At 46.4% G+C, this 23,969-nt stretch overlaps 1 protein-coding gene and 1 non-coding gene across 3 annotated transcripts in view; both read right to left on the reverse strand.

Moving 5' to 3' along the window:
- Nucleotides 1-23,969, reverse strand: part of ITGB3 (integrin subunit beta 3) — a 63,277-nt gene that overhangs the window by 31,914 nt on the left and 7,394 nt on the right. For both annotated transcript variants that reach the window (XR_005721787.1, XM_040245066.1), the window contains exons 2-3: nucleotides 12,858-12,943; nucleotides 1,077-1,272 (exon numbers count right to left, since the gene is read on the reverse strand). Coding sequence is in view for 1 of the 2 variants with exons in the window: in XM_040245066.1 (XP_040101000.1) it covers nucleotides 1,077-1,272; nucleotides 12,858-12,943 (282 nt within the window). In the remaining variant the exon portion in view is untranslated. The remainder of the gene's footprint in view (nucleotides 1-1,076; nucleotides 1,273-12,857; nucleotides 12,944-23,969) is intronic.
- LOC120867492 lies at nucleotides 9,024-9,187 on the reverse strand. Its single transcript, XR_005721920.1, has one exon. It is a non-coding gene; the product is annotated as a U1 spliceosomal RNA (small nuclear RNA).

Here is a 23,969-nt window from a genome sequence, read left to right on the forward strand (position 1 = left end):
GACCCAGGAATGGAACCGGAGTCTCCTGCATTGCAGGTGGATTCCTTACTAGCTGAGCTATCAGGGAAGCCTTTGGACATATTAGGATGAAGCAAATTTTTGTTTTGTTTTGTTTTTTGCTGTGCCATGTGGCTTATGGGATCTTAGTTCCCTGACCAGGGACTGAACCCAGGCCACCACAGTAAAAGTGACAAGTCCTAACCACTGGACCACCAGGGAATTCCCTGAAGTAACTTCTTGAGCAAACTGAACTTGAAAGCCCTCGTTCCTCTTTCTCTCCCCTTGCAATTCTATTACTCTTTCAATCTCTTAACTCTCCTATTTTTAACCTCTTCTTTTCCATTCTAAAAGTCTTCACTGTCTCTAAATCCCCATCTGTCTAATCCCTGGGTCCCAAGGGTTTACTACCCAGGATCACAGAAGTGTTGGCAGTTACTACATTCCAAACTCTGTAAAGGGAGGAACTGTGTTCCACTCTTCTCTGAATCGCACAGTACCCAACACATGCCTTGCACATAAAACACTCTTTCTTAAATTCTTGATTTAATTGGAAAGTCAATATCAGTGCTTCAAAAAGCCTGTCTCTTAGCCTAATCCTTACCCCTCTGAAAGTCTCCCGCCCCTATTTTCTCTGTCCCTATACATGGCCTTGCCTCAATCTCACATGGAAAAGGGTCTTATAAACTGCTTCCTCGTCTTATATATAATTTGAGCCCCGAGAGAAAGCTATGTACTCGGTAAAACAGACATTGAGGAAAACAAGAAACAGACATTTTTACGGCAATCCACTCCAGTACTCTTGCCTGGAAAATCCCATGGACTCAGGAGCCTGGTGGGCTACATGGGGTCATAAAGAGTGGGATGCAACCTAGCGACTAAGCATCACAATGTTAGCAGGATTAAATAACTTTAACAATGTCAAATAGCTAATCTATGGAAGAGTCAAGATTCAAACTCCAATCTTCGGACTCCAGGTCCCCAAGTCTTCCATTTTCTTCCATTCTCCTGCTCACACCTCCCCCCACATCCTTTTCCCACCACAATTTCCTCGTGAACCACGTCCACAGGCTCCCTACCTGGCCGTAGGCGGAGGGCAATCCTCTGGGGACTGACTTGGGTAATCTGGGAGCTGTCTCCAGTGCCCTTGTCACTGAGGGGCCTGGCCTCCAGGATTCTGGCCTCACTGATCGGGAACTCGATGGACTCCGGGGCGCAGTTATCCTTCAGCAGGTCCTCCTTCAGGTTACAGCGGGGCGAGCCTGGAGGCAGTGCCTGTAAGACAGAGGTCCAGGGGCAAGTCCTGTGATCAGACCAATGGTGGCTCTCTGCTTCCTGCAGCCTCTGCCACCTCCCGACCGCCTAGAGCTTACCCAGCACTTTGGAGCTAAACCAACATCAATGAACGCGTATGGTCCTTCCTAAGACAGTACCTAGGCCTGTTGTACAGAATGGGGAAATTGAGGCATCAGAAAGGTTAGGTGAGCATCTGTTCTTGGATTGGCAGGTAAGAAGAGGGGCAGTACGATAAGATGCCTATTGGGCAGTTTTTCAAACTGTAAAATGCAACCTACCTGTGGGTTGGAAAAATCAACATAGTAGGTTTCAACCACCCACTAACTAAGTAAAATACAACATAATAGAATGGCTTCCCAGGTGGCTCAGTGGTAAAGAATCTTCCTGCAATACAGGAGTTTGATCACTGGGTCAGGAAGATCTCCTGGAGAATGAAACGGTGGCCCACTCCAGCATTCTTGCTGGGAAATCCCAAGGATAGAGGAGCCTGGTGGGCTACAGCCCATTGTGTCCCCAAAGAGTCAGAAACAACTTAGCAACTAAACAACAACATAACAGAATAGAAAGTATCAAAGTATACAAGTAGTAAAAGGAAATATTATTTTGTGAAAGGTTTACATATTGGGAAGTGGGGTACAAATTGTATAATAAATATGGTATACATATATTGTGGAATATTACTCAGACATAAAAAGAAACAAAATTGGGTCATTTGTAGGGATATGGATGGACCTAGAGCCTGTCATACAGAGTGAAGTAAGAGAAAAACAAATATATATCAATGCATATATGTAGAATCTACAAAGATGGTACAGATGAACCAATTTCCAGGGCAGGAATAGAGATGTGAAATAGAGAACAGACACGCTGACACAGTTGGGGGAACAGAGGGTGGGACAAACTGGGAGAGCAGGATTGACATATACACTACCATGTACCAAACAGATAGCTAGTAGGAAGCCATAAAGCACAGGAAGCTCAACTCAGTGCTCTGCAATGAGGGGTGGGTGGGAGGGAGGCCAAGAGAGAAGGAATATATGTATATATATAACTGATTCACATCGTTGTACAGCAAAAACTAACACAACATTGTAAAGCAATTACACTCCAATAAAAAAGAAAGGAAGACGATGTACTTTCTGTGAGTCAGGTTCCAAACAGTTTGGAAGCCACTGTGTTAAGACACTGCTGGGGTGTGAGACCCATGAGAGCAGGGATTATGTGTATCTCCTTTCCCCTCTATTCCCAGCACCCAATCTGAGGCTGGCCAGCAAGGTGATAGGGGAGGATATAGGGAGAGAACAGAGAGTAGGAGCTAAGAGCACAGATGGGCTGAGACCACAGCTCAGCATTGCCTCTTACTAGCTAGTTACTAGGGCAAGTGACCTAAACTCTCCAGGCCTTGCTTCGTCATATTCACAAGGATGTTCCACAGGACAACAGTATAAGGCAGTACCTGTAAAACACAGGGTATGCTGCCTGCCATAGGGTAAGTGCGCGATAAATGTTAGCTATTATTGTAAGACATTCTATAAATAGTTCCTGGATAAATTAATTATGAATAAACTTCACAAGCTTGGGCAAATCCCATGATGTCAGGCCACTAACCAGAGCCTGTTCTATCACTTTCAGCTTCCTCCCTCATGCTGGCCAAAGGGCAGGCTGAGCACCCTTCCAAACACCCTGGAATGCGTCCCACCACCCACTGGAGCTCTGTGTGTGTTTCCACCCAAGCATTGAACAGGGGGACACGCTGTGTCAGAAAAGATACTAGAAATCAGTAAATGGGTTCGATCCTAGGTCTGCCACTGACCAGCCACGTGACCTCAGACAGTCATTTCACTCCACTGAGCCTCAGTTTCCTCTCCCATTCACCCTTGTCAGAGGGCTTAGATGACATGATACTTTCAGCCTCTTCCTCCTCTGACATTCAGCAAACCTAGCCAGCGCTGTGTGGACACAAGCCCACGAGGGCTTCTTGCCAGCCTTGTGGGGGGACTGCCTGGAAAGCTAGAAGACCTTTCCTGAGACCTATTTCACAACATCTAGGCCTTCAGTCCAACAATCCCCCACACCCCCAGCCACCCCCTCTCACAACCACTTTCAGAAGGCAGCTGAATAACCCTACCGACATCCCAGAACAACGAGTGTTAACATTTACGGAGTACATACTGCATGTCATTAACCTCTTAAAATGAGTGAAACCTGACCTCCTTCACATGGGACCAAGACACCACCAAGCTCACCCTCAGCCTCCACCTCTAGGGCTGAGGCCCTTGTCCCGAGGCTGTCCGGAGCTGGGTGCACACTCGTGAGTGGAGGGACGTCCTCTGAGCCAGACCGTGGTCTCTGCAGAAGAAACACTGGCCTTGCTTCTCAACGGTCTTGACTGCGCATTTTACAACCACACAACAAATTCTTTGACCTGTAACTTTCCTGGTGGTGGAGATAGGAAAGAATCTGCTAGCAGTGAGGGAGACCTGGGTTCGATCCCGGGGTCAGGAAGATCCCCTGGAGAAGGAAATGGCGACCCACACCAGTATTCTTGCCTGGAGAATCCCATGGACAGCCAGGCTACAGTCCATGGGGTCGCAAAGAGTTGGACATGACTAAGCAACTAACACACACACACACACACTGCATGTCAGGCACTGTAAGAGGCACTGTACGTGGAATATTGCAGTCCTTCTGATTACAGTTCTATAATGCTGGAACTATTGCTTTCTTAAAAATTACAAACCTGAGGCTTGGAGGTTTCACAAATGAGGAACCCAATCTTAATGAGTAAGAAATCAAAGGTTTGGAGAAAATAGGTAATTTTCTCAGAGTTGCAGAGCTCAGAAGGGACAGAGGTGAGATGCTGACTAGATGGCCTGACTGATTAACCTGATAAAATGGTAAGTTGTATTACACTCCATGTAGAGTGGGAATCAAGGCAGAGAATCAGGACTGTGGAAGAGAGTGTCCTGGGAAGAGCCACACTTGAGAATGCCGCAAGTAGGGAACAGAATGCTAGATGGGGATACGGGAGGTGTGGGCTGGATAGGTAACATCCTATCTTCCCAGCCCCTCAGGGGACTGGAAACCATGTTTCCAGGAGAGAGACTGAACCACAAGGAGCCATCCATATTCAGAAAATCCTGAATCTGTAGCCTAAAACCTCTCCTGATGCTTGAAGTCCTTCTCCCTCTCCTGCCTGAGGAGGCCTTACAAATAGCTGTGAAAAGAAAAGAAGCGAAAAGCAAAGGAGAAAAGGAAAGATATACCCATTTGAATGCAGAGTTCCAAAGAATAGCAAGAAGAGATAAGAAAGCCTTCCTCAGTAATCAATGCAAAGAAATAGAGGAAAACAACAGAATGGGAAAGACTAGAGATCTCTTCAAGAAAATTAGAGATACCAAGGGAACATTTCATGCAAAGATGGGCTCAATAAAGGACAGAAGCAGTATGGACCTAACAGAAGCAGAAGACATTAAGAGGAGGTGGCAAGAATACACAGAAGAACTGTACAAAAAAGATCTTCACAACCAAGATAATCACGATGGAGTGATCATTCACCTAGAGCCAGACATCCTGGAATGTGAAGTCAAGTGGGCCTTAGGAAGCATCACTACAAACAAAGCTAGTGGAGGTGATGGAATTCTATTGGAACTTTCAAATCCTGAAAGATGATGCTGTGAAAGTGCTGCACTCAGTATGCCAGCAAATTTGGGAAACTCAGCAGTGGCCACAGGACTAGAAACGGTCAGTTTTCATTCCAATCCCAAAGAAAGGCAATGCCAAAGAATGCTCAAACTACGGCACAATTGCACTCATCTCACATGCTAGTGAAGTAATGCTCAAAATTCTCCAAGCTAGGCTTCAGCAATACGTGAACCATGAACTTCCAGATGTTCAAGCTGGTTTTAGAAAAGGCAGAGGAACCAGAAATCAAATTGCCAACATCTGCTGGATCATGGAAAAAGCAAGAGAGTTCCAGAAAAACATCTATTTCTGCCTTATTGACTATGCCAAAGCCTTTGACTATGTGGATCACAATAAACTGTGGAAAATTCTGAAAGAGATGGGAATACCAGACCACTTGACCTGCCTCTTGAAAAACCTGTATGCAGGTCAAGAAGCAACAGTTAGAACTGGACATGGAACAACAGACTGGTTCCAAATAGGAAAAGGAGTACGTCAAGGCTGTATATTGTCACCCTGCTTATGTAACTTATATGCAGAGTACATCATGAGAAACGCTGGGCTGGAGGAAGCACAAGCTGGAATCAACATTGCTGGGAGAAATATCAATAACCTGAGATATGCAGATGACACCACGCTTATGGCAGAAAGTGAAGAAGAACTAAACTACTTCTTGATGAAAGTGAAAGAGGAGAGTGAAAAAGTTGGCTTAAAGCTTAACATTCAGAAAACTAAGATCATGGCATCCGGTCCCATCACTTCATGGCAAATAGATGGGGAAACAGTGGAAACAGTGGCTGACTTTATTTTGGGGGGGCTCCAAAATCACTGCCGGAGAAGGCAATGGCACCCCACTCCAGTACTCTTGCCTGGAAAATCCCATGGACAGAGGAGCCTAGTATGCTCCGGTCCATGGGGTCTCGAAGAGTTGGACATGACTGAGTGATTTCCCTTTCACTTTTCACTTTCATGCATTGGAGAAGGAAATGGCAACCCACTCCAGTGTTCTTGCCTGGAGAATCCCAGGGACAGGGGAGCCTGGTGGGCTGCTCTCTATGGGGTCACACAGAGTCGGACACGACTGAAGTGACTTAGCAGCAGCAGCAGCCAAAATCACTGCAGCTGGTGACTGCAGCCATGAAATTAAAAGATGCTTACTCCTTGGAAGGAAAGTTATGACCAACCTAGACAGCATATTAAAAAACAGAGACATTACTTTGTCAACAAAGGTCCATCTATTCAAGGCTATGGTTTTTCCAGTAGTCATGTATGGATGTGAGAGTTGGACTATAAAGAAAGCTAAACGCTGAAGAATTGATGCTTTTGAACTGTGGTGTTGGAGAAGACTCTTGAGAGTCCCTTGGACTGCAAGGAGATCCAACCAATCCATCCTAAAGGAGATCAGTCTTGGGTGTTCACTGGAAGGACTGATGTTGAAGTTGAAACTCCAATACTTTGGCCACCTCATGCGAAGAGCTGACTCATTTGAAAAGACCCTGATGCTGGGAAAGATTGAGGGCAGGAGAAGAAGGGGACAACAGAGGATGAGATGGTCAGATGGCATCACCGACTCAATGGATGTGAGTCCGAGTGAACTCCAGGAGTTGGTGATGGACAGAGAGGCCTGGTGTGCTGCGGTTCACGGCATCACAAAGAGTTGGACATGACTGAGCGACTGAACTGAACTGAACTCTCCCGCCCAGCCCTCCTCTAATAGGCAGAAGGGCTTCCCTGCATGGATGGGACCATGAACAATACCAACACTCCTATAGACTGAATTTCTGCATGCCCCCAGAATTCATACACTAAACTCTTACCGCCAACATGATGGTATTAGGAGGTGGGGGCTCGAGAGCTGATAGATCATGAGAGGGAGCCCTTAGGAAAGGTATTGTGCCCATATAAAAGAGGCCCCAGAATGCTCCCTGGAGGACTTCCCAGGCGGTCCAGTGATTAAGACTCCACCTTCCAAAGCAAGGGGTGCAGGTTTGATCCCTGTTCAGGAAACTAAGATCCCACATGCTGAGAGGTATGGCCAAAAATTGAAGGGGAAAAAAAAAAAAAAAGAGTTCCCTGTCCCCTTTTGCCATTTGAGGACATAGTGAGGAGATGCTGAATTTGCTGATACCCTAATCTTAGACTTTCTAGCCTCCAGAAGTCAGAAATAAATGTTCATTGTTAAGCCACTGTGGCTATGGCACTTTTGTTAGAGCAGCCTGAACAGACTAAGACAAATGGCACAAGCACCAACCTGGGCCGGGCAAAACACGGAAAGAGCTTCCTTCTTAGTCTCTCAGTTTCACAGGTAAGAGGTAGAGAAACGGCATCAGCAACGGGAAACAGCACAGGAGACTTAACCTTCCTGGTTCAAAAGATCCTAAGAGGACATCACAGCTCCTCAAGTCTCAGAGAGATGAAAATCCTGCCCCATTCCCCTAGCTCAGCCGGGGGCAGAATGGCAGAGAGGAGAACTCATGAGCATTTAGTGTCTTTGTGTTCTAATTCTTCCTGCTCCAACCCTTCTCTCTCAGGAAGCAGTCTCTTTCTTGCTCACAAAACTCCCTACTGTACTTCTGATTCCAGCTGCCCACAAAGCCCAGGCAGAAAACCTTCCAAAAAAGGCAATGACTGGATGGACCAAGATGCCCTGTTGCTGATCCTTTCCAGGAGTAAGACAGATGCTGAAAGAGAGAGGGGGAAGGGAGAGCCCAGGAAGCAATGAGAACTGCAAGGCTGTCGGGTATCTTCAAGCTGCATCGTAAAGGGAGAGAATGTTTTGGAGGGGGTTTCCTGACCCCTATTTTCTAACAAGGCAGTGTTTAGTAGAAGAAAGTTTGAAGTACTAAGCCTTGCTGACAGTGCTTATGGTTTGTTATGAATTTCTTTAGAAATCTAAACACTAAGAAACAAAAACTGTCTCCTCCCCTCCCTCCGTGGTCGCTGACATCAGAGGTCAAGAACCTAACAGGGCTGCTCCTTGGCCACCCTCTCCCTGAGAGCTTGCTATCCCAGAAGCACACCAAGGCAGTGACCTCAACACACTTGGGCTCCATTCCCTGTCCTAATAACCCAGGCTGAGCAGATAGAAGGAATGCGTGCAGGTGACTCAGAGAGAAAGCTGGAAGGAGGCGGAGAGGAGTGGTCAAGTTCCAGTGCCTAGTGAAACCAGATGTTACACAAAAAGGGCAAAAATAACCCAGACCCAGGGAAAGGGTTGGAGCACAGAGGTGGGAGGCTCCAGCCCACGTTCTGTATGAGCTGAATTCCCACCCTCTCCTGGGAGAATGACACATGCTGTTAGTCCCATTCTCCATTAATCCCATTTTAGAAACTGGGGAAGCACAGTGCGAATAGTCATTATTCTACTTATTTCACAGGGCTGGTCAGGGGATAAAATAAAACTGTGAACAGGAAACGCTTTCAAGATGTAAAAATCTCAATCTAAGTCCTATATACTCAAGTCCTTGTGATCTGATATAAACAAGGGCTTTCCAGGTGGTGCTAGTGGTAAAGAACCGGCCTGCCAATGCAGGAGATGGAAGAGACTCGGGTTCAATCCATAGGTCAGGAAGATCCCCTAGAGGAGGGCATGGCAACCCACTTCAGTATTCTTGCCTGGAGAATCCCTTGGACTGAAGAGCCTAGCAGGCTACAGTCCATAGAGTTGCACAGTTCAGTTCAGTTCAGCTCAGTTGCTCAGTCATGTCCGACTCTTTGTGACCCCATGGACTGCAGCACATTTGGCTTCCCTGTCCATCACCAACTCCCAGAGCTTGCTCAACTCATGACCGTCGAGCTGGTGATACCATCCAACCATGTCATCCTCTGTTGTCCCTTTCTCTCCCTGCCTTCAATCTTTCCCAGCATCGGGGTCTTTTCCAATAAATCAGTTCTTCCCATCAGGTGGCCAAAATGTTGGAGCTTCAGCTTCAGCATCAGTCCACAGAGCTGGGCACAATTAAAGCAACTTAACACAGAGAAACAATAAGTTCAAATAGGTAACTCTTTTCTACTGTTGCCATTTTAACTACTATTTTTTTTTCCTCCAGGAGAAAGCAGGAACGCAGTCCCCCACTACCACAAATTATGCAATTGAGTTTCCCACATTTGGGGAAATCGCAAGGATCAGCACATCTGGAGTGCAACGGATAAGCCTTGCCCTGGGAAAACCACCTTCGTGATCATGGTATCTCCCCTGCCAGGTAAATACTAACTACTATTTTTTTTAATATTTATTGATTTGGCTGTGCAGGGTCATAGTTGCAGCAAATGGGGTCTCCAAACTTCTTTGCAGCATGTGAGATCTATAGTTGCAGCATGTGGGATCTAGTTTCCTGACCAAGGGTCAAACCCGGGCCCCCTGCATTGGGAGCGTGTTATCTTAGTCACTAGACCACCAGGAAAATCCCCACTACTACTATTACTGTATACTTTTTTCTTGGAGAACAAGGAACAATATATCATGTGACTTTCCCCTCTCCCAGAGAGCTAACTGCTGCTGCTGCTGCTAAGTCGCTTCAGTTGTCTACGACTCTGTGCGACCCCATAGACGGCAGCCCACCAGGCTCCCCCGTCCCTGGGCCATTTCCTTCTCCAATGCATGAAAGTGAAAAGTCAAAGTGAAGTCGTTCAGTTGTGTCTGACTCTTAGCGACCCCGTGGACTGCAGCCTACCAGGCTCCTCTGTCCATGGGATTTTCCAGGCAAGAGTACTAGAGTGGGGTGCCATTGCCTCCTCTGAGAGAGCTAACAAATGCCTCCAAATAAATTAACAATAACTAACAATAATAAATTGTTCTCTTGATTGACATCTGATGAGGACAAGAAATTGAACATACAGAGAGAGGTGTGGAGAGAACAGAAAAGAGTGAAAAAGGAAAGCATTTTAGTTTATTGTTATTGATATTCAATAACAACCCATTCTAGTGCAACAGGTTCAGGGTTCATCCTGGACATCCTTATATTTAACAAGCACGCAAGTTGATTCTTACCAGCAGGCAAGTTTGGAAGGTTCTAATTCCCTACATGATGTCAATGAGGCCAAGACCACAAGCTGAATCTCAGTGTGAGGCCAACTTCTCTGCTAGATTCATAGTCCAGAGACAGCATACCACCCCAACCCATATCAGCATCCAGCCCCCCAAGAACACACCCTCTGCAGATGGGCCGAAAAGTCTGCACTCATCCACACTGGCTATGTTTTCCTAAGACCCAGCCAAGTGCTTGCTATCCACACCCAGAGCTGCTGTCCGGCAGGACCAGGGAAAGCTCAGCCCAACCAGTTGTTTTTGCAGGCACTGCCAACTCTGCCTGTAACAGCCAAGGTAGAAGCAGAAGCTGAAGGGTTTCCAGGGTCGATTATTCAACAAATCACGGGCAAAACGGCCCAGATGGTTCATTCTGGTTTTTAAAATCAACAGCCAAGACACTTTCAGCAGTTACACTTGGTCAGTGCAGGGGAAGCCCTCAGGGAAAAAAATCAAAATGGCGGTCATGTTCAAGTTACAGGCCAGGATTCCATTCTCGCTGGTTGACAAATGTTGCCCCATGCTAGCCTCCTCTGCTATCCTGCCTCCCCTCCTCCTTCCTCGAGAGATAGTTGTAGTCATTCACTAAGCCCTATGGCCTCCACACCACACCCCACCCCCAGCTTTCCCAGGATGCTGATGAAGGCCAAAAGAGTGCTTCACCAACTTCCTGTCTCCGCCTTCTGCTCCCTAGGTCCTGTCTCCATTGATTCAATCCAGAGCAATAAATCTGACTTTGTCACTCAAAACAAACAAACACTTTCCTGTTTAAATTCCATCCTCCCAGAAAATATCTTTTTGGACCATCTACCCCCTCTCATTAGATTTCTTGGTCCCAGAAATACACCGCAAGAGAACAGTGGTAAAGAATCCACCTGCCAATGCAGGGGACACAAGAGACACAGCTTCGATCCCTGGGTGGGGAAGATCACCTGGAATAAGAAATGGCAACCCACTCCAGTATCCTTGCCTGGAAAATCCCATGGACAGAGGAGCCTGGCAGGCTACAGTCCATAGCATCACAAAGAATCAGACATGACTAGGCACGCACACACTCATGCACACACATACCTCTTCTCTTTGATTCCACACCGCCATCCCTAGGCTTGTCCTATGTTAAGCTTTGATCCTATCCTGTACCTTTCTTCCCCTCTCTCTTTCCTCTTCCCACCTCAGACTGGACAAAATTCACCATGGCCACCATTAAATATTCCACATTTTTCTCTAAAATCTGGTCACATGACCTAGGGGCTTTGTCTGGTAGGTGCTCAGCATATCTATTACCTGGTTTGTCCCTATGCCAATCAAGAGAGGTGACAGATATTCCAAGAATGGTTTTCTTTTCCCCCAGATTCCTCTGAACCACAGTTTCTCCCTTTTGTCTTGCTTTGGGTTGTAAAGGGGGGAAGGCAGAGGGAGGAGCATCCTTTGAGCAACCCTAGGGCTTCTCCCCTGACTATCCTTCTGCTCCAGCCAGCTAGATGCCCTCCAATCCAGCACCCTGCCCATCCGGCTCTCCCTTCTTCAAGGATTCAGCCACAGAATTCCAATTTCCTTGTAAAAGAAGCTTAATAATATGATGATGACCAAGGGAAGAAGGATATGGCAAATGAGAAGGGAGAGGCCACATCACACTTGAGGGGCCAGTTCAGCCCAGAGGGGTGGAGAACCCGTGGGGGTGGAGGGGAAGGACTCCCTCAACGCCCCACCCCCAACTCCCGGCCTCAGGGAAAGTTTCATTTGCTAAATGAAGTCAGTGTAGCCCAGATGGTGGGCAGCTGCCTCTGGAAGCCGTTCTCGTGCTGAACTGCACAGAGGCCAAGGCGTTGTGTTGGGCTGGCCTCGGCCGCCCTGGCCTCCCTCTCACTGATAAACACGGCCCGCAGCTCCCAGTCCCCCTCCCCTCACCAGCCTGCCAGGGAGGTTGCCTTTTTAGGAAACTCAGCAGACGGGGGAGAGGAACCGGACAAAGAGAACCAGGGCTCGGTTTAGAGCACTTCACAGAGCCTCGGAGTGCGGGGACAGGCTGTCCTGACAGAGGGCACCTCAGGCGGCTGACACCCACCCAGGCCAGGAGTTCAGGTAACCACCTGCCAGGGACGAAGCCCATGACTCAGCCTCACACTCTATAATCACTGGACCCTCTCCAGCCACACTCACGCCCAGCCTTGCCAGCTCCAAATTCCCATCCTAGCCACAAACACAACCATCCCCTCAGACACACTCATTCCCCAGGGCCCCAGACACAACAAATCCACTGCCTAGACACAGCTAACCCTTTCCTGTCACCCTCCTGGCCTCATCAAATTGGCCCAGCTTCTTCTCTCATAAACACCTTCCCAAGAGAAGGAAGGAAGGAGAGAAAGAGAGAGGAGACGGTAAAGCCATGGGGCCCAATTGTCAGACAGGAAAGGGAGAGAAAAGGCCCTCTGACTAAACAACCCCACATGACATACAAGTGCAAGATCCGTCTGTCATTTGCCTTTTAAAAATTCTGGAATGTTCATAAGCCAGCATCCACTCTGTACCTATAACCCCCTTGTGCCTCCCTTTTTGTGACCTGAGGCCCAGCCTCCAAGGGGTGTTGCACCCCAACAAAAACAAGCAAAGTGGTAAAAAGGCCACAAGGGAGGCCAAGAGGTCCAGCCTACTTGCCTAACACACTCTGGATGGCATTCCCAGCAATAGTGCATGACAGCTCCCTTCAACATCCATCCATGGGAAGGCTTCTCCCTAGTGTTGCTCAGAAGGGACAAGGGTTTGTATACTTAGGAGGAGATAGACCCATGGGTCTGTTTCTACACAAAGGCAACTAAGTCTGGGAAAGAAATAAAGTCAGATATCTGCTCCTTACCTCATCTGAGCACCAGGCACACATAGGACTCACAGCCAGACATTGCTGGCAGGAGCTTACACCTCGTGTGGCACAGATGTTGGGCCCTGCAACAGAAAGACAGAAGTTTCAGCATCCAATTTTGCTTGACACAGTAACTGGCCTGCCTTATCCTTGCCCAGCTTTCCCAAATGCCCAAGTTTACAGCTCTCAGATGCACACAAATATATACCTTCACCAGCCCATAGGCGCTTACCCAACATAGACAGTTTGGGGAAAGAGAAGGAGAATGAGGAAAGTCAAGAGAAACTCATCACTGCTCTTAACTGATGAGGCCACGGGGATGGCAAGTGACGGAGCAAGTATCAGATCATAACTGTTGGAAAGGCTTTCATTGGGACTTCCCTGGTGGTTCAGTGGTTAAGAATCTGCCTTCCAATGCAGGGGGTAATGGGTTTGATCCCTGGTAAGGGAACTAAGATCTCACATGCCACAGGGCAACTAAGCCCATACACCACAACTACTGAGCCGAAGCCCTCTAGAGCCTGCATACCACAGGTAGAGGGAAGCCAGCACACCACAATGAAAGACCTCATGGTGCCACAGCTAAGACTGGATGCAGCCAAATAAGTACATATTAAAACACACACACACTCAAAAACTAGATTTAATAAAGAAAGGCTTTAACAACTGATTTAACACCTACATTGTACAAATAAAAATCTGAGGTCCAGCGCCATGATAATTACTTTAATGATGTACTCACAGCCACTACGCAGGGAATTCAGAGCCTGGATGAACTAATATTAACACACAGCCTAAATATGGGGGTACGGGGTGACAGCCATGGGAGTGTCCAACTGGACCATGAGGGGGGAAAGCAAATCTTCTGAAATCTTCTCAAGCTTCCCAATACATATATCTTGGGATGCAAGCATAGAATGCTTTAGGGAGAACTAAAGAAATACTAGAAAAAGGTGACTGATATAAGCTGGAAGAACATGGAATTTTAGAGTTAGAAAGCCTGTATTTGAATTCTGAATGCTTTGCTAACTAGACATGTCATGACCTCAGTCAACCTGGTGAACCTCCACGAAGCTGATAATATCTATCTCACAGGATTTGTGCAAGGAATTCAGTGAGGTTCTAGTTGCCCTGTGGCATGTGAGATCTTAGTTTCCTTACAGGGATCAAACCCATTACCCCCTGCATTGGAAGGCAGATTCTTAACCACTGAACCACCAGGAAGTGCTTCTCCTTTGAGAAGCACTGGGTACACTACAAAATGCCATTCCCAATGACACTGTAAAGGTGAAATCTCCTTGCTCAGGACTATTGACATAGAAAGTACAAGAGATGGGTCAAACCTTTCTGGAACACCAGAAGAGAACCTAACATTCCTTTTTTGAAGAAATCTCTGATTTTAATCATACAGACCTTGACTTTTTGTCACTACATTTGCAGTGTCTAGAGAGCAACAGATGTTCAGTAAATTGCTACCGGATCCCAATAACACGGAAGGGTAAAGACCCCTCAAGTCTGATTATATCAGAATTTTGAGAACTGGTTCCAAATTATCTCAGTTCAATTGAAGACTGTGAACAGTCTTCAAACTATCAAAGGATGCAGAAAAATTTGAGGGAGGAACAGAGACAACCAGAGGGATGAAAAGCATTCCATAAGAAGTCCAGCCACGAAGTAAACCACAGACATTCCCCTGGACAGAAGCCCCCATCCTCCATGTCCCCCACAGCTTAGCCTTCCTGGCCTCCGTCAGGTAAACCTCTTCCTCCAGGGGTCCCAGGAAGGCCTCTTCCAGTACATTCAACCCTCCACATCCATGGGTTCCACATCCGCAGAGTCAAACAATCAAGGGTCAAAATATATACAGAAAAAAAAAAAAATCCAGAAAGTGCCAACAAGCAAAACTTGAATTTGCCACATGGCAGCACCTATTTATCTACATTGGATTTACAACTATTCACATAGCATTCACACAGTGAGGAACATAGGATGATTTACAGAATACAAGAGTATGTGTGTTATACACCAACACTAAACTATTTTTAAAAGGGACTTAAGCATCTTCAGATTTTGGTGGTCAAGGGAGCCTGGAATAAATCCCCTGCAGATCCCAAGGAACAATTGTGCAAAGAATAAAATGAGGGAGACTCCCTTCCTGTGCGTGCGTGCTAAATCGCTTCAATCATGTCTGACTCTGTGTGACCCCATGGACTGTAGCCCTCCAGGCTCCTATGTCCATGGGATTCTCCAGGCAAGAATACTGGAGTGGGCTGCCATGCCCTCTTGATTCTTGACTCAGGAATCAAACCCAAATCTCTTATGTCTCCTGCATTGGCAGGTGGGTTCTTTACCATTAGTGCCACCTAGGAAGCCCAGACCCCTTCCTGATATGACTCAATTATCCTGACAATTCCTTTATACAATTTTCTGAATTGGTCCCTTGTCCTTAGCTGGTAAGACCAGCAAATATATTTGAGGGAAAATCATCCTCATCATTGGGATGTTTCCCCAGTGTCCCTTGAACCTCTTACAGAGCTGGGTATCTCAGATCACTTTATAATACTATGACTGAACTCCCTTTCAACATCTGGGGCGGGCAGGGGGGACAGAAAATGTGCACATACACACATACACACATACACACACGATATTATTAAAAGAAATTATCCAAAATGTGGAAATAGGCAAAGGGAGTACTGGGTGACTTTTCAAGGTAATGCAAGTGGTTGACCAGTAGCCTCACCATGCTAAGGGGTTATATAATTTCAGGGGTATGTATCTTTGTTTGACCTCTATTGATTAGGATATCTTATAGTCCTATAAGAGCAGAGGTTGGCCTGTAGAAAATGAATAACAATGGATATAATTCTTGAAGAGAATGATGTATATGATTCTTATCCAACAGCAATGCAAATGATTTCTGTCTAGTAGCAAAGATAACCACCAGAGGTTAAGGTTTATTGCTTTGTAGAACATTAACCAATCTTGAATCTATTGGGCAACTGATTTCAGCATTCCATTGACTGACTGACTGTAACTCCCTTCCTTGAATTCTCTTTTAAACTAGTCAACATCTTACTGGTTCTCTCATTAAGTTGAATGACATCTTTGACATGTGTTCATTTTACTGGACTTCCCTGGTGGCCCAGATAGTAAAAAAATCTGCCTGCAATGTGGGAGACCTGGATTCTATCTCTGGTCAGGAAGATCTCCTGGAGAAGGGGTAACCCACTCCAGTATTCTTGACGGGAGAATTCCATGGATAGAGGAACCTGGTGGGCTACAGTCCATGGGGTCACAAAGAATCGGATACAACTGAGTAGCTTTCACTTTCACTTCATTTTAGAGTTGCATGAGAATCATACTTTTAGCTCTAAAAATTACACTGCAACAGTATCCAGCTCAGGACAGAGTGACCTAACAGAAAAGGTGTACACACAATCAGTACATTGTGGTTCTGAGTCACCCACTAACAACATGGTCTTGGGTGAGTCACTTAATGGGGCTTCCTAGGTGTCTCACTGGTAAAAGAATCCACCTGCCAAAGCAGGAGACGCAAAAGTGAGTTTCATCCCTGGGTCAGGTAGATCCCCTGGAGCAGGAAATGGCAACCTACTCCAGTATCCTTGCTTGGAGAATCCCATGGACAGAGGAGCCTGGCAAGGCTATAGTCCATGGGGTCACAAAGAGTCGGATGTGACTGAACTCACACACATACAAACAGAGCAAATTGCAAAGTACTGGACTAGGTCCGTTTTGTTTTGTTTTTTTAACAAACTGAGCTCATTTCTCCAAATTATGCCTAGAATTTCAATATAAAACACACAAATGGCTTGATACAGTTCCTTGGAAAATTGAAATTTTCATTGTTCTCTGAAGAACACTAGATTATATGTGGAATCTTTGAAGCGCCTCCTGGAAGCCCCATGTTTCCTCAGAGCCCTGAGTCTGTCTAACTTCAAAGGCCTTTCTCAACTCGAAAATTCTGCAAGTCACATGCCACTGTAAGCTCAGGAGTAACCTCTATGACTCCAGCCTCTGACTGACTCCAGCCTAAGTGTGTGATACCAAGGCTGCAAGGTAGTTCCAGGGCTGGCCCTAAGGCACCAAGGCCATCTCTGAGTTGGGACAGCCCTCAGCCATGTACTGCCTCTAATGGGAGAAAAGCAGCCAGTCTTCCCAGAGCTGCCAGAGTCAGAATGACAGAGTGTTCAGAACCCACAATGCATCCAGGAGGCCTCTCCCTGCCAAGGCTGCCTGGCCTTCTCTTAGCTCTTTTCTCAGCCAGATGTGAACTCCTTACTGCCTTATTGGAAGAGTTCTGAGAAAAACATAGCCTGCATTATTTTAGGCATCCCTTTTTGAAGTTTTCATGAGAACCAGCATCCAGGGGAGTAATTCTGGACATAAGTACCACGGATTTCCAGTAGGGAGATGAGGGACAAGTTAGAAGAGAGAAGAGGACCAACCAAAGGAGTTGTGCATGCCGTCAAATTAGTTTTTGAAAACTTTTCCCAGGCTATCCATTTAGCCCTCCATTCATTCTCAAATTAGCATTTCCCATGAATCCTTGACTTGTTGCCACAAAAGAACGCCTTACCAGATGTGAAATAAACAACAGCAGGCCACCTCCCAGTGAACGGGCGGTCCCTGACCCCAGAGAATGAGATGAGCTGCCAGGGGTAGTTCTTTAGGAAGTTATGTCTGGGGAGTCATGGTTACCCAGTTCCCCTTACCCATCCTCTGTGTAGTGAATCACAGGTTGATTTCATGAGAGCAATGATTCCCCCTCTCCCCAGAATGCCCCCCACCAAGACCTGCCACCAAGGGCAGATTCCCTGGAACACACGGGCTGAAAGCAACTGACTCATCAGAAGTCCCTGTGCCTGACTGTGCTGATTCAGTGAGCTGCTGCTTTGAGGCCACCCCTCCCCTGCAAACATGTGGAAGGAGTTTAGGCCTGTTTCCAGTCATTCATAAGGCCTCTTTTCTTACCCAGTCTCAGAGGGCCAGGTTCAGCCCTGCTGGAGAATGAGGGACCTTCATTAGAACTTTGTCCCTGAAATGAATTAACAACTCCCACCATCCATTTCTTCGGACAGCTTAGCTAGAGCAAGACAACAAGGTCAGATTGGTCCCATTCCTCCCAGGGTAGTTATAAGTGAACCAACCCCTGTCACACTCTGAGCACAGCAGCTGGCAAAAACAGAAGCATCCTATAGAGGCTGTTGCTGCTATGGTTGCCATTTGTTTGTTTGTTTATTTTGTACTGGTGTATAGCTGATTAATAATGTTGTGATAGTTTCAGGTGGACAGCAAAGGAATTCCGTCATACATACGCATGTATCCATTCTCCCCCAAACTCTCCTCCCATCCAGGCTGCCACATAACACCGAGCAGAGTTCCCTGTGCTACGCAGCAGGTCCTCGTTGGTTACCTATTTGACGCTATTGTTTTTGTTGTTGATTTTTTATCCTGAGTCCCAAGCAGTAAAAGGCAGGTGATCAAAAATCCAGTCTAGAAGGGATGGTCAAGAAAAGAACGCCAATTAGAAAAGACAGATGAGATTAGCCAAGAATGTTGCTTGGAAAGTAGAAGTAGAAGGCTGTGGTTTGACACATCAGATCAATTCACAGAACCAGAGGAGAGACAAAGAGTGGGGAAAATAGAGGGAAAAAAAGAGGAACAAGGAAGGGAGTTGGAACCAGTGGAAGTTATTAATGCGTCAATGAGAGCTATTTCGAGGATATGATGTCCAATGAGACAGGATGTGAGCATTCAGGAACAGGCCACCCTCGTGAGCCCTCCGAGAGGGCTCAGTCAAAGGGAGAGGTGTTCAGTGGGCAGAAAGGACGATCCACCCTGCAAACACTGCAGCTATCTCTCCCACTGTCTGCCAGGGAAGAGTTCTGGCCCTGCCCGTGACCTTTGACTGGTGATTTCCTAAACAGGTTCACGGGGACACTGGGTGACTCAGGAGGTGCCTGATCTTCCATTGCAGTCACCTGGCTGAGTGAGTCATCCAAGAGCAAAACATACCCTAACTGCACAGTGCGTGCAACAAGTGGTTTCTCTGGAGCAAGTTGTTAACAGAGTTTATTTTATTTTGGTTCTTTCATTATATGTAAGGGCAGCTCAGTGAGCCAAGGAAGGGGAAGAAGACAGGAAGGTGGAGTTCAAAGTAACACAGTGCTCTCCACAGAAAGCTCCAGGAAGCATCATCCAAAGCAGTAGGGAGTCCAAATTACCATACAGGTGTGTATGTGCCTGCCTAGTGAATCAGTCAAGTCCAGCTCTTTGCTATCCCATGGACTGTAGCCCACCAGGCTTCTCTGTCCTTGGGATTTCCCAGGCAAGGGTACTGGAGTGGGTTGCCATTTCCTACTCCAGGGCATCTCTCTGACCCAGGCATCAAACCTGCATCTCCTGCACTGGCAGACAGATTCTTTACCACTGAGCCACCTGGGAAGCCCAACCATACAGAACGCATCCTGATTTCAGAGATTTTCCCTTTTTTTTTAAAAGTGTATCAGAGACAATTAAATATGGTACTTAACATCTGAAGGCATTTGTGTACAACTTGTCTTAACCAATATTAAAATGTTATAGGTTGAATTGCGTCCTCACAAAAGACATATGGAAGTCCTAATTCCCAGGACCTACACCTATGACCTTATTTAGAAATAGGGTCTTTGCATATGTAATCAAAATGAGCTCCTGAAGGTGGACACTAATCCAGTATGACTGATGTCCTCATAAGAAGAAAACATCAGGTGAAGACATAAAGAGAATACCACCGTGTGAAGACAGAGGCAGAGGTTGGAGTGATATAGCTGGAAGCCAAGGGACGTCAAGCATTGCCAGCTACCACCAAAAGCTAGGAAGATACCAGGAAAGAGTCCACCCCAGTGTCTCAGAGGGAGCATGGCCTTGTTGACACCCTGATTTTGGATTTCTAGCCTCTAGAGAATAAACTTCTGTTGTTTTAAGTCACCCAGCTACAGCAACCCTAAGAAGCTAACGTAAAATGGATTTGCATTTCCGTAGCAAATATGACAGAGAAGGCAACAGCGCCCCACTCCAGTACTCTTGCCTGGAAAATCCCATGGGCGGAGGAGCCTGGTAGGCTGCAGTCCATGGGGTCGCGAAGAGTCGGACACGACTGAAACGACTTCACTTTCACCTTTCACTTTCATTCACTGGAGAAGGAAATGGCAACCCACTCCAGTGTTCTTGCCTGGAGAATCCCAGGGACGGAGAAGCCTGGTGGGCTGCTGTCTATGGGGTCGCACAGAGTCAGACACGACTGAAGCGACTTAGCAGCAGCACCAGCAGCATATATGACATGATTTTGAGGAACACTGACCTGAAATATTTGGCATGATTGAGAAAAGCCAGCCTAGACTGAACATTTTGCAATGGTTAATCCACCTATGGATAACAGAAAAGTGGTCACTTGACTTATATCATTTTCTACTGAGATGTATCCAAGACGTTGCCATTCATTCACCCACTCATTTACCCAAGAAAAACTCATTGAGTACCTATCTGTGTCCGGCACTCTGCTAAGCACTGAAGACATACTGATGAACTAAACAACCACCCTACTCTCGCGGATCTTAGAAAATCAAACATGCTCAACAGAAAACCAAAACACACACAAGCAAAAAGTACTCAAATGCATTAAGAAAATAGACTAGGGCTGACTCATGATGATGTGAGGCAGAGGCAGACACAATATTGTAAAGCAATTATCCTTCAATTAAAAGTACATAAATTTATTCTTAAAAAAGAAAATAGAGCAGGATAAAGCATCAGTGAGGGGAGGACGTCAAGTGGTCAAGGGACCTCTCTGGTGGTCCAGTGGTTAAGAATCCACCCGGCAATGCAGGAGACTCAGGTTCAATCCTTGATCTGGAAACTAAGATCCTACATGCTACAGGACAAACTAAGCCAGGGCACTACAAGGAAAAGTCCCACATGATGCAGCGAGGATTCTGAGTGCTGCAACTAAGACCTGATGCAGCCAAATAGATAAATAATTCTTTTTAAAAAGTCAAGAAAGGCCTCTCTGAGTGATATTTCAAAATCATGAAGGAGTGAATCATAGGAAGATCTAGAGGACAAGTACTTCAGAAAACACCCGCAACAGCTAGATGGACCTCAGCTTCTTTAAGAAACAGTAGGGAGAGAGACAGAAGGGGAGCTAGGTGGAGAGGTGGCTGCAAATGCAGTCAGGAACAATAATGCTGGGAAGTGGTAGCCACCGTACAGAGTGTGGCCGTCATTCTCCATGTGGTGGGAAGCCGCTGGCAGACTGTGAGCAGAGATGAACAGAAAAAGATCATCCTGGCCGCTGAAAGGAGGGCAGACAGTAGGGGAGCAAGACCAGAAATAGACCAGTTAGGAAGCATTACAATAATTCAGGCATCAGGACTTACCTGGTGCTCCAGTGGTTAAGAACCCACCTGCCAACGCTGGGGACACAAGTTCAATCCCTGATCCAGGAAGATCCCACATACCCCAGGACGACTAAGCCCACTGCCACAACTACTGAGCCCACGTGCCTAGAGCCTTTGCTCCGCTACAAGAGAAGCCACCACCGTGAGAAGGCCATGCATCTCGACAAAGAGTAGCCCCCACGGGCTGCGACTAGAGAAAGCCTGCTTGCAGCAGCAAAGACCCAGCCTAACGAAAATTAAATAAATTAAAAAAATTTTTAAATAGTAATCCAGGCATTAGAGGGCAGGGGATTGGATTTGGATGGTAGTGGTGTTCATGGTATGGTTAGGCCCTAGATGTACTCTGAGGATTTGCTGATCCAATGGTATGAGGGGCAAGACCCAAAAACAGGAAAGATTTTGCCATGAGCAAGTGGATCCCTTTGGACAAAGTTTTCAAACGTGTTGACCACTGGCCATGCCCTTTCACTGACTCTTCTTCAGCCAGTAGTCCCCATCTTTATAAATGAAGCCAGATCATGTCTGCTTATCATCTCCAACTGGTGTAATTAGGTAGCCATGTGCTGAACACCACATAAAAAGGACAGAGTCCTGTCTTCCGTGTAATTGCCATCTAAAATTAACACCCGACCCCTGGAAAACTAACACCCTGAGGGCAGGAGGAGAAAACAATGAACATCTTTTGTGTGTGTGACAAAGAGAGGATACATGTATATGTATAGCTGATTCACTTTGCTGTACAGCAGAAACTAACACAACATTGTAAAGCAACTAAACCCCAATTTAAAAAACAATGAAGGTTATTATTGTGTAACAGTGGATGTGGTGAGAGAAGCATGCAGACAGCAGGCAGGAGACCTTTAACCACTCCACCGGCTGTGTGACTTCAAGCACATCCCTTCATTTCTCTGGTGTTCTAAGGTCCAGTGACTCTGAGTCTCTGTCACATTCCTGTTCAAGAACTTATCATTGCTGTCTTGTGTTTAACAGGTCTAACCCAACCACATCAACCAAGCCCTGTGACCCTCAACAACTGCTTCCTTTCCCCCCACACTCCCAAATATGGGCATAATACTTACTTCAAGAGTCGTTACAATTCAATGAGATAACATGAACCATCAGTAGCAGATGCTCAGGCACAGACAGAGAGAAAAGATTTGTGGACACAGCAGGGAAGCGGGAGGATGAATTGAGAGTAGCACTGAGATATATACACTTAGCTGTTGTTGTTGTTCAGTTGTTAAGTCGTGTCCAACTCTTTTGCGATCCCATGGACTGTAGCCCACCAGGCTCCTCTGTACATGGGATTCTCCAGGCAAGAGTACTTGAGCGAGTTGGCATTTCCTTCTGCAGGGGATCTCCCCGACCCACACCATGTGTAAATCGGATAGCCAGTGGGAAGCCACTGTATCTCACAAGGAGCTCAGCTCCGCACTCTGTGATGACCTAAAGGGATGGGATGGGTTGGGAGGGAGGCTCAAGAAGGAAGGGATATATGTACACATATAGCTGATACACTTCGTCACATAGCAGAAACTAACTCAACAATGTGAAGCAATTATACTCCGATTTTAAAATAGAAAAAAAATTAGTGGGTACTCAGTAAGTGTTGGTTTCCTTCCTCCTTACCTTCATGCCAATCACTTCCTGCGCTAGGAATGCCCATCCCCACACCTTCCCCACCCATCTCAGGGGCAGATGAGAGAGGGCCCTTGGTCTCTACAGAATACAGTGAAGAATTACTGGCCAGGAGACGGGAGCCCTCAGGGCTAGACTCCTCCAATGCCACTAAACTAGCTGTATGATCTTGAGCAAGTCACTTTGCCTCTCAGGACCTCCCTTTGTGCTTCTCCATAAAATAAACAGGACTAAATTAGTGATTTTCACAGTGCAGCCAGCCCTGAAAGTGTATTTTCCAGGCAGAAAATATCAATAGGCTAATACTCTAGGAAGCCTAGCATCCCAGGGCCCAAGATCCCTCTAATTTTATATACATGTCTATTTCTTCCTAATGTCTTAACTAACTAACATTTCATTCAAATGCTGCATTTCAAGTTCTGGAAAACTTTATCAGCACAAGACCCACCTCCTATCTGACTCACTCAATATAGAAAAGAGGCAAGCCTGTACCAAGCTCTGTTTGAGGCCCAGCCAAGCAGTGCCCTTTTCGTGACCTCCTTAGCTTCCCTGGTAGCTCAGCTGGTAAAGAATCCGCCTGCAATGCAGGAGATGTGGGTTCAATCCCTGGGTCGGGAAGATCCCTGAAGGGAAAGGCTACCCACTCCAGTATTCTAGCCTGGAAAATTCCATGAACTGTATAGTCCATGGGAACACAAAGAGTCGGACACGATTGAATGACTTTCAGTTCACTTCACTTGGTATGTGACTGTTCAGTTTCATTATTTTTCTTCCTCCGACTCATATCTTGTGGTCATATCTGCTATATCTGGTGTCACCAGCCCTTGCTGCCAGCCTGTCTTGGTAGGAAGGCAAATGGGTCCCACCATTTTGAGGACAATTCGGAAAAGCTATAAAAATTTGAGTTTAAAATATTCATGTCTTTTGACCCAGGAATTTTAGTGTAAGAAATTCAGCCTTAGAGACGCTTGAACAAAGGTGCATGATAATGAACAAGGATGTCCCCTGC

This window comes from Oryx dammah, unplaced genomic scaffold, assembly GCF_014754425.2.
Source record: "Oryx dammah isolate SB20612 unplaced genomic scaffold, SCBI_Odam_1.1 HiC_scaffold_8, whole genome shotgun sequence".
Lineage (NCBI taxonomy): Eukaryota > Metazoa > Chordata > Mammalia > Artiodactyla > Bovidae > Oryx > Oryx dammah.